At 43.7% G+C, this 10,856-nt stretch overlaps 2 protein-coding genes across 5 annotated transcripts in view; one reads left to right on the forward strand and one right to left on the reverse strand.

The window, feature by feature from the left end:
* Window positions 1-683: 683 nt before the first annotated feature.
* Window positions 684-4,326, forward strand: nipa2 (NIPA magnesium transporter 2). 3 transcript variants are annotated; one of them, XM_035176271.2, is made up of 7 exons: window positions 684-1,036; window positions 1,232-1,353; window positions 1,604-1,837; window positions 2,216-2,272; window positions 2,681-2,771; window positions 2,895-3,055; window positions 3,309-4,326. In XM_035176271.2, the coding sequence occupies exons 3-7, from the start codon at window positions 1,699-1,701 to the stop codon at window positions 3,965-3,967; spliced, it is 1,107 nt and encodes a 368-aa protein (XP_035032162.1). In that variant the 5' UTR covers window positions 684-1,036; window positions 1,232-1,353; window positions 1,604-1,698; the 3' UTR covers window positions 3,968-4,326. The 3 variants fall into 3 exon arrangements, with proteins under 3 accessions (XP_035032162.1, XP_035032161.1, XP_035032160.1); XM_035176270.2 differs by lacking the exon at window positions 1,232-1,353 and having other exon boundaries at window positions 685-1,036; XM_035176269.1 differs by lacking the exons at window positions 684-1,036; window positions 1,232-1,353 and adding an exon at window positions 1,360-1,523.
* A 102-nt stretch (window positions 4,327-4,428) lies between these two features.
* cyfip1 (cytoplasmic FMR1 interacting protein 1) overlaps window positions 4,429-10,856 on the reverse strand; it is a 29,123-nt gene continuing 22,695 nt past the window's right edge. For both annotated transcript variants that reach the window (XM_035176266.2, XM_035176267.2), the window contains exons 24-31: window positions 8,950-9,093; window positions 8,657-8,747; window positions 7,136-7,266; window positions 6,979-7,051; window positions 6,096-6,190; window positions 5,749-5,987; window positions 5,515-5,662; window positions 4,429-5,056 (exon numbers count right to left, since the gene is read on the reverse strand). In XM_035176266.2, the coding sequence (XP_035032157.1) occupies window positions 4,892-5,056; window positions 5,515-5,662; window positions 5,749-5,987; window positions 6,096-6,190; window positions 6,979-7,051; window positions 7,136-7,266; window positions 8,657-8,747; window positions 8,950-9,093 (1,086 nt within the window). In that variant the 3' untranslated portion in view covers window positions 4,429-4,891. The remainder of the gene's footprint in view (window positions 5,057-5,514; window positions 5,663-5,748; window positions 5,988-6,095; window positions 6,191-6,978; window positions 7,052-7,135; window positions 7,267-8,656; window positions 8,748-8,949; window positions 9,094-10,856) is intronic.

Below are 10,856 nucleotides of genomic sequence, written 5' to 3' on the forward strand. Positions count from 1 at the left end.
TTTAAACACAATGTAACCACACACCACTCTGACCCAGTCAAATAACAGTTTACTTCCCCATCACACAGGGGAGGCCTGCTGCTCCTCACCTGGAGCTGAGCCATGTGCACTTCCTTTGAAACTGCTCCTTCCAGTGTTCAAATAATATACTACATGTGGTCCCCGGGGGACTGCAGAAACATAACATAAAACAAAAGCTATATTATGGCTCCATCCCTTTACAACAGCATTACTCCCTGGATCCTCCATATGCATGCTCTCCACCACTTCTTCCACACCTCTGCTTCCCCTTGCACACAGACCCAGTCGTTTCATGTCCAGTAGGTGTGCAGTCAGTGATGCTCTGAACTCAAACCCACCAGTCATTGCTAGAAGTTATGCAGCAGAGTGTTTTATAGCAGCTGGAGTTTCAGAAATGAAGCATTTTGAATATGCATTTTGTAATTTCTCTAAAGTGATACATTACAAATGACTTATTTACAAAATATGTGCAGTCAGTGATGATCTTAACTCAAACCCACCAGTTTATTAGCAGAAGTTGTGCAGCAAAGTGTTTTATAGCAGCTGGAGTGTCAGAAATGAAGCATTTTGAATATTATGCATTTTGTAATTTCTCTAAAATGACTGATTTTCGAGTTTCAGACTTAATCCCGAGCCCCTTTTGTATTTGTTTTTGAAAGCCGGGTGTCGCTAACTCTGCAGGTCAGGTCGCTCCGGACACTTTCAGTTCTTCTAAAGGCTGGAGCACGGGGCCACTGGCCATGTAGAGCCGGCTGGTTTGAGCACAGAGAAGCGGAGGACCGATAACAGAGTGTGGACTTCAGCCTGGACACACACACACACACACACACACGGTCCACAGTGACAGGGTCAGGGGAGAAGGCGGAAGAAGAAGCTCGCAGTGCGACAGTCGTCAAGCGGTGTCGGAGAGTAGCAGCGAGCGGTATATGATGGTTACCCACACAGCCGGGAGGGCAGGCTGGCTGTGAGCGAACCTCGAACCGCGACCACTTTTCTTCTTGTCGGTGAAAAACAGGTACGTGTAGCCCCCCCGGCGTGACTCCTCGCACCCGACAACCAACTCACCCCCCCCACACACACACACACACGCCATGCTAACTGCTAACTGACAACGTTAGCCCACCAGCTAGCACGCCTCGCCCGTGTTAGCGAGCGAGGCACACGGAGATTCTCGTAACATGTTGTGGTTTGACATGTTGTGGTTTCACAGCCACACCCGCTGGTGTCGAAACGGGGAGTATTTCTGAAACCAAGCCCGTGAAAGGACTTCTCTCGTAAACACGCCGCTACTAACATTGTCCTGTGGCACTTCCTGGATTCCTGAGTATTGAAGTAAGGACATTTACATAGTGGCTTGTCTTCTCAGTCACCTGTGTGTGTGTGTGTCTGTGTGTGGGGGGAGCAGTCAACAGCGACTGTAGATGAACCTGCTGTTACTCTGATGGAGTCTAACCTCACATTAAATGATGGCTTTTCCGTTTGTAATGTCACCTGTGGAGACGGTAGGTCATTACTGTTGTGATGGTGATGGTGGTGTTAATGGCAGCGGCTCGTACACGTCTTGTCTTCCTCTCTCTCTCAGGTGTCTGGGCTGCACAGAGCTGCACTGTGGGTCATCACCTTCACTGCTTAGTCGTCAATGTGACGGACCGCACCAGCGACACATCCAGCCTCACTATGGGTCAGGACAGGGGCAAGTTTGACTTCTACATCGGCCTGGGGTTGGCCGTCAGTTCCAGCATCTTCATCGGAGGCAGCTTCATCCTCAAGAAGAAAGGGCTGCTGCGGCTGGCGAGGAAGGGGTCCATGCGGGCGGGTACGGACCCTTTTTCTGATCTGTTTTAACTTCACAAATAACCTGACACCAGGAAACGCGTTAGGCTTTGTCAGGTGCGATCGGGCACTCCCTGATGCAGTTGAGCAACGCTGAAAGGAAGCTAAGAGGTCAAACCACTGGTGACAGATTTGAAATACAAGATGACATTTCTGGCCTGCCTGGTTCTTTCCACATGTGAAGAGTGTGTGTGTGTGTGTGTGTGTGTATGTGAGTAAACAAGACACTCTTAACAACTCTTGTAATCATTAACCTCATTACTTTTTCACTTGACCTTTAACTCGTATCCAGGGCAGCTGTCAGGTCTACATAATTCATGGTATTTAAATGTGCTATAATATTTCTTTGTTTCCTCTCCAGGCCAGGGTGGTCATGCATATCTAAAAGAGTGGCTATGGTGGGCTGGTTTATTATCAAGTAAGTGATGACACTGGATTCAAATATTCACAGGTTAAGTCGTGTGTGGATGACAAGTTTGGAGCAGAATTTAAGTTTGTTAAAAACATTGGTCAGACTTCTCAGTTTCATGTAACCGTTTCAGTTAAAGGATATTTAAAATGATAGTTGTAAATACCGTTGAAAACCCTTCCACCTAACCTCGATGTCTAAAAATATCAAACCAAGTTTAACTCGTATTGCCAATCCCCTGCAAATTACAACACCGGTGCGTGCATGCAAATCTTTCTTTGTACTGAATATAGTTACAACACACATTAAGTGTGTGTGTTCAGTAGAGTAAGCCTCAGGCAGTATTTCAGTGTCTGCCTTCATTACGACATAGTGATCCTTCTCGTATTCACCTGGATGTGTGTTGATCCCTGGCAGTGGGGGCCGGTGAAGCAGCCAACTTCGCAGCCTATGCCTTCGCTCCTGCGACTCTGGTGACGCCACTGGGAGCCCTCAGTGTGCTTGTGAGGTACGGACGATTCACTGCAATAACCATGTCCGACAATTTCCCCTTTTTTCCTTTCCTTGTTTGTGTTTCCTTGGGTTTGTGTAGTGGAGTCATTGTGACTGACTGTATATTATCATATTGCAGTGCGGTGCTGTCGTCCTACTTCCTCACAGAACGGCTAAACCTGCATGGGAAGCTCGGCTGCCTGCTCAGTATCCTGGGCTCCACCAACATGGTGATTCATGCGCCGCAGGAGGAAGAGATCAACAGCCTCGAGGACATGGCCAAGAAGCTGGTTGACCCAGGTACAGTACAAGCTGTGCTTCAGGGGTCCTGTCCATGTGTTTTACCTGAGTTTTGCTTCTTACTTTACCACAACATTTAAACACTAAAGCAAATATTCAAGTGAAAATAAAATATACTGTTTTTGAATTTACCCAAGGGAAATAGTTGAGAATGGCACTATTTTTTTAATTCAAGACTTAAAATAACTAATCTGTCCAGATGTATATTATCATTCATTGAATCTAACTTAAAACCTTCCTTTTTTTTCTCCAGGTTTTTTTGTCTTTGCAACTCTTGTCATCATCGTTGCGGTCATCTTCATATTTGTTGTGGCTCCACGCCACGGTCAGACCAATATCCTTGTGTATATCACCATCTGCTCGGTAATCGGGGCACTATCAGTATCCTGTGTCAAAGGACTGGGCATCGCCATAAAGGAAGCGATCGCTGGGAAACCTGTTGTGGGAAACCCGCTAGCGTGGTTCTTGCTTCTGAGTCTGGTGGCCTGTGTGAGCACGCAGATCAACTACCTGAACAAGGCTCTGGACATATTCAACACGTCCCTGGTGACGCCCATCTATTACGTGTTCTTCACCATGTCAGTGCTCACCTGCTCCGCCATCCTCTTCAAGGAGTGGGAGCACATGGGCACAGGCGACGTGATCGGCACTCTCAGTGGCTTCCTCACGATCATCGTGGGTATCTTCCTGCTCCATGCCTTCAAAGACATCAGCGTCAGCCTGTCTACTCTCGCTGTGTCAATGAGGAAGGAAGAGCGGGCCTTTCCTGCGGCCAATGGCTCGGCCTCCCACAGCACCTATGAACTGCTACATAATGAGTCCACTGAGGGCGTGGAGGACAGAGAAATGGGTTTGCCTTTTGATAGCCTCTCTAGAAGAAACGGGGCAATGACGACCTTGTTGGATCATTAAGGAACTTCTGTTTTTCCTGTCGCCCGACAGACCAGTAATGGCGTTGTTGCGGTGTATGTGAACAATAAGACAATCAGCTGTATGTGAAGAGTGACTTGGACGGACCAGTGGATTGTATTTATTGTTTAATTTGCCTTACTTTTCTCCGAATATGACCTGCTCATATTCAGTTGCAGTTAGAACTTAATTTCATTCCTCTGTAGCGTTGTAAATATGAGTTTTTTAAAAGAAATGTTTTGTTATATGTACATGCATATCCATGCACTGACTTACTTTCTATAAATCAAAGAAAAGTTTTAATATATCTTCTACAGGAGCCCCTTCTGACAGGACTATATTAAAAAGGACACTAACTATGATTTGGGTTTGTCGTGATACTTGAAAGTAACAACAGTTTTTCTTGGGCGTCGTTCTGAACTCTTTTTGTAGCGTTTACATGAAAAGCTACAAAGATGAACTAATAGATTTGTTTCATATTTATTGAATTAAAAGGATTTAAAACATTTGGAACACAAGGCACAAAGAATAAATGCTTAACATGAGTATGAGCTTTGTTACTTTTCAATTTCCTTTAAGCTGTTTAGCATGCATGTTCAACAGTATAGAAAATACAAGTTTACTTTCACCCCCCACTTAAAATAGGTTACTGTTCACCCTTAATCCACCACTGCAAACCCTTAAATATTTATCTGATAAAACTAATTTCCTTTCCCTCATCTATAGCTTTATGCAAGTATAAAAAAAGAATAGCTCATTCATAAAAGGGGAGATATCTATCATTTAAGGCACAAGTGAATACAAAAAAAGTGGCCCCACTTCCTTACATTTTATGGTTCTTAGTTAATAAAGACCATAAGTAAATGAGGAATAATTGTAGATGCTGGCAGTGTTTGGAACCTCACGCTGCTCCACAGTATCCACACCTCAGCTGCTGGCAAGTGACTGGTGTATCGGAGGCTGGAAGCATCGAACGTGTTCAACCGGCATGTTCTCTCCATCTCCAGACTTCATGTACTTGTTCAGGATGGCAAATATCTCATTGTTGAGCATCTGGAATTTGCGGATTCTGTCGACCATTTTCTTAAGTGGCTGAAAGGAAAATGAAAAATATGGACACACTGAGTATCTTGTGATTTCAAGAAAAACACTTTCCTATTCTTTTTATAATCATTTTTGTACAGAAAAAGCATGAGATTGAAAGTTTTGCTCAGTATTCCATGAGACTAAGTATTGTTTTTCGGCTTTTATGGAATATTTCAACATTTTATAAACTTCGCTTTCTTGCCAGGAGTAAATAAGACACCATTTATGTCCAGTTGCTTAATTTGAAGCTACAACCAACAACTAATTAGCTTAACATAAGAACATGAGGCACCACACAATTTTAAGTTTGCTGTCACTGTTTTTAAGGTCAAATAAAAAAAATTATGAATATTAGATTACTGACAACCATGGTGGTCCATATGAAGCGTGCGAGGTGTTAAGCTGCCATTTCAGAGTAGTTACGGAACATGACAGTATTTCTAATCCTCATGTTTCTAACTTACCACACTCTTGATAACCTCATCCTTGCCGTCGTGTTTCTGCACCTTCAGGAGGTGGTAGCTGAAGTCTAGGATGTCGAAGCGTCTCTGCTGTCCCAGCAGGGCGATGATCATGCAGCCGGCCCAGTGGAGGCCGTCTCCGAAGCACTGCCTGGAAAACAAGAATGTTGCTGTTAGTTAAGCTGCGATGCTTTAAATCCCATTTGGCGGTACAGACGCGCGCTCTGATGCACTCACTCCACTGTGAACTCGTGGGCACCCACAGGGATGCAGTACACAAACTGCATCGCACTCCAGAGACGGTGGAACTCCACACACTCGTCCACGTGCATTACGCCGTTGCCGGGCAGCGGTCCACGCCAGATGGTGTCCTCCAGGAAGCCTCGCACACGCGTGAGGATGACTTCGAACATGGACAAACCGCAGCACAGCCTCTCTTTGGTCAAAAGGTCGCCCTCACGAGCAATGGCTATTTGCTGAAAGAGAAGTGAAGCAGGAGACATGTTGGAGGATTCACTCTTAACACGACTGAGGGTCGACACATTCCAGAGATCGGGTCCTGCTCGTTTCCAGACGGACTGTACCTGTGGGGTGCCGAGGCGTTCGATCAGAGGAACCAAATGCAGAGCTGTGTATTTGGCTTCCAAACGCTTCATCTTTGCATCCAAGCGTTCCCCCTCTACACAGTGAGGAAAAGAAAATCCAGTCATACATCCAATGTACATATAATATATTATTATCCAGTGTTCAAAGTCTGATATATATTATACGTTCATGTTTTGTTTTACCACTAGGAAAGTTGCAACAAAGCCATCTCAAGTTGCTGACATCATCACTTATAAACCAATTCATAGTTTTTAATGTGAACTTGTTAAATGTTACAAACTGCATGTCCATCCAGCACCTCACACCATCGTTTTTAGCCAATACACGTTTTTCTTGATTAACCTGATACCTTACAAAAAAATTGACATTCCTGTCACACCTGATCTTTTTTCTTTGCGCTTCAGCACTATGCAAATATTGGAAAGTGAGTCAAGGTTCTGTTTAAATGCTCTAATCGCATAAATATAACCTGTTGTTTACAGCGTCCATGTTTTTTCCACAAACACTTAAAAAATAGGACCTTCTGAGGAGCACGTGGATGCACAGAAAGCCCCGTAAAAGTCCTGTTTCCTAAAAACTACGCTACACGAATGAGCCACAACATTCAAATAGTTTTAATGTTTGGCTGATCGGTGCATTTGTTTACACAGTTACAGTTTAGCAGCTGTGTGGAGCGGAGAAGGGTTTTCACTCCTCTCCTCATTCTTTACACAATTATTTCAGTCTCTTTATTTCCTTCCAACAAGCAACAAGTTGTACAAAGTTGTTCAGTAAAACAATCCTCATTCGTTATATAACCTCAGAAACAAAAGTAAGATCGTTTTACTTTGAAATCAATTGTGTTTTCTTTCTGGTATTTACCTTTGACGTGGACTCTGGGAAGAATGTTTTGGAAGGGTGCAGCATGCAGCAAATCACAAACTTCTTCTTGTGACTGGAGAGAAGATTTGATAAAAGTGAAATCACCAGAACTTACATATTAAGTTTGGAATTTTCCTGATCATACTGTGATCCATACCAGACTCTGCTCGCTCAGCAGACAGAACAGGAGGGCATTGCCCACTTCCCTCAGGTTCTGGAAACAAACCGTCTTGAGCTCAGCGTACTCTACGATGTCCTTCAGCTGGTGGTGAAAGAATTCCAGGATACCTGACAGGAAAAGCAGGGTAATTATCAGATTATCACACATCCACCACACAGCAGCAACCATCCATCACAGCAGTAGGTACACCCTGCTGATTTATAAGCACACACTGCCAGCCATTTGAACTGCCGGCATGAAGCTCGGCTCATTTCCTCACAGAACTTAAGCACAGAGGACTCTTAAAGAGGTGTGATGTTCCCACTGCACCCAAAAACTACAACAGGAGAAAAAAGCTCAGCTCTTTGTTCTATTATTTCATGTCGATTTGATGCCGTGTTTTATTGTTAAAGCAGATGTAAAACAGCTCATAGTGTGTAGCTGCACAGCTCGCTTCTTTCCTGTCACACAGCACTAAGAGGACATTTCTGTTATCAGCTCTTTTTCAGTTCCAGACTGTGCAGTTTATAATAAATTGTAGATTCCAGCAGGGTAAGTAAACTAATAATAACACAGTCAAAGGCATTGCTGGTTTATTTCATTTTATCACAGCTATCACAGTTAACAGAGAGGTGGAAGGATGAGTTAGAACATTGAGAGTGTGAGGACCCTCTTAAAGCAGGCCTCTCCCTGCAGGAGCCTGATGGGGGTTTGGTCGTCAGGGAGATTCACCTTGGTCATGGATTTCTATATTTACATTTCCTGTTCATTTCTTTAAATAAACTTATTTTTAGTTTAAACTCATGTGTGGATTTCCCTTGATTGTCCAGCCTTGAGTTGGGTTGTGACAAGAGTTAAAAACATTTTTGCCTAAAGTGCCGAAATACAATGAAATGTGTATGCGTAAAGCCTGGGCCCCACTGGCTGCGTGTGCAGCGTCTCTCAGGCCTCTGTTGTTCCCACAGGCAGCATGTTAGCTGTGTGTCTGCAGCGGAGCTGCTACTTGAGGTTTCTAGTACAACTACTGTATTTCCCTGAATAAAAGTACAGGTATATACGCAACTAAATGCCAGGACTCTATGGTATGAAACCATGCATCTTCAGGGCCTGCAATAACAATCAAAACCTTGATACAACTATTGAATGGATTCCGTCAACAGACATGCTGGAGTGCTTTTACTTTGAAACGAGATAGGAAGTGTTGCAAATAACTATGTTTATGACATATTTGACAGATTAACATTAACAAGATCATTTTTACTGTCAATACTGCTGTGAACTGCACGCGGCATGTGGAGGAAACAGGTGAGAGCCCAACTCTAAAAGAGCAGTGCAGCTCACACAAAGGAGATGCACCTGTGATGTGTGTCTCACACAGGCAGTGTGGCTGCTGTAACCTGATCACATTCTGCAACACACACGCTCCCACAGCCACTGTGGCCCAGACGTAATGCACTCCTGAATAGACCATGAAAAGCTTAAGGCCGACCAATAAGCACAGGTTCAATTTTCACCTACCTGGGGAGCCATACTCGTGGCGTGGAAGTCTGCAGATCTTGGGCATCACCTCCATCAGGGTCCTCACATACTGCATTATGGTTCCCTGGAGCTGTACAAAAAAAGGAACTTTATTAACCTGCAGCATATTTTAAAGGAAATATTTAAGAAAAGACACAACCCATCTTCTTTTACTGTTGATATGACATCAGTCACATTGACAACTAACAAAGACAGCAGCCTCGTTTCACCTGGTACAGCAGCAAGTTTCAGCAGTGACATTTTGCCTCCTACAAACTCAATGTCTTACTCACCAGACTTTTGACAACCTTCAGCAGTTCCTCCATCACCACGGCGATGCCCTGGTAGCCCAGCAGTCGACACATGGCTTTGATGTGCGGGGGACCCACGAAGTTCCGGTAGGAGCTAAAAATGCTGCTGAACGCCAGGTTCAAGGTCTACAAGTTCAGAGGGAAGAAAAGACGACAAGAAAAAATGTTGAGCTCAGAGGTCTTACACTTAAATTAAAGTTGTATTGTAGAGCGGTGAGGATGAACACTGATAAACCCATAACCACCACTTCCTAGGTTTGTCATCATTAACAAATGAGTACTTGAAGTAAATTAGACTTGTGTGTGTGTGTGCGAGAGTGTTGATAGCAGAGCTGATTCACTTGTTTAAAAAAAAGAAAAGAAAAGAAAGAAAAACTTAAAGCCTAATGGTGTAATCTGTTAGTTGCCCTCTAGGGGCTGCAGTGTACAGTGTGGTGTATATGAAATCCCACAATGCATTACAGAACGTTCTTCATCCAGTCATGTTTTCATCCAATCAATGTTCTTCATCCAGTCATGATTAACATTAGTTAATCAGTTAGATGTATTTAGTCATAAACCAAAATATGGGACACAGTGAAGTATCTAACCTCATGGTCAGGCAACAGCAGACCTCATTTTAGTCAACAGGATTCATCTAGGACCATGAATGTCTCAAGCACATTGTGTACCTAATGGATCTTAAGACATTTTTGTTCACCAGTCAAGTTACAGGGAATATGTTCACAACCTCTCCAGGTCCTCAGTTATGGTGTTGAATAAAAGCCAGAACAATGTGATGTCACAGGGAAGATCTTGATCTTTGACAATCAAAAATGATAAAGTGATAAAGTGTTATATCCACTTTAACATCTGTGCTTTATTCACAATCAGTGCATTAGTTCTTGATTTAGAAAAGCATGTTTTTGTGAGGTGGTTGTGGGTCCAATGACTCAGAGGTAATCACAGTTATTGATCAGCTCCAGCTCCGATCAACACTGATGTAAACACGACAGGTCGACATGCACATTTTCGCCCCTCTTGCTGTTGCGACCCCGCAATTAACGACGGCTATCATGGAGTCAGTAACTTCTGCAACTCTTTGCCACGTCATCCACGAATTCTAACTGTCTCCATTCAAACAGCATGCTGCTTTCTACTGTTAACTAACCCAGTTTTACGACATGTTTGAGACATTGAACGTAGCACAACAGAAAAAACTAATTTGTAACAGCCATTGCTATCGTTGAAGCCGCCCTGCTAGCAGTGCTACATTGTTTAATCCTCTTACAGGCATGAATCTGCCTTGTAGATTACGAGACATTTTATGTGAGATTGTATCGGCACTGGATTAAAAGGTTGTGTGAGTGTTAACAGTGCAAAGGATAAACATCACCTCAATTTGATATTTTTGCAGATGTAGAAATATTGTCCTTTATGGAATTCTCGGTTTCAGGGGATGTGCAGCAGCGTTATTCACAGTACATTTTATGACAATCTGGCCAGCAGTTGAGACGCATTGTTCTGGACTACACAGTCGGACGGATGGATCGACCTACTGAGGAGCATTGCAGCCCCCTCTCCCCACTCCACCCTCGAGAACACGCCACTAGATTGTCCCAACAAGACAGCATGGACCAAATTTATGATCATGGGGAAATTAATGATTAATATTTCAACAATTCTACTTGGTTAACTAGTATGGGGAAAAAAGGGAACAGAACATAATATCAAAATAAGCAAATTTACAACATTGTAAAAAACTATGTACATAGAATGACCCTGTTCTGACCTCCACTTCATCCACTGCAAGGGGATTCAGCTGTCTCTCTCCCCTGTCGGCTGAGGCTGGTGCTCTAATCCAGCACGCACACACAATATCTCTGGTCCCCTCTTGAGGCTAAAAAGCT

This window comes from Hippoglossus stenolepis, chromosome 14, assembly GCF_022539355.2.
Source record: "Hippoglossus stenolepis isolate QCI-W04-F060 chromosome 14, HSTE1.2, whole genome shotgun sequence".
Classification (NCBI taxonomy): Eukaryota; Metazoa; Chordata; class Actinopteri; order Pleuronectiformes; family Pleuronectidae; genus Hippoglossus; species Hippoglossus stenolepis.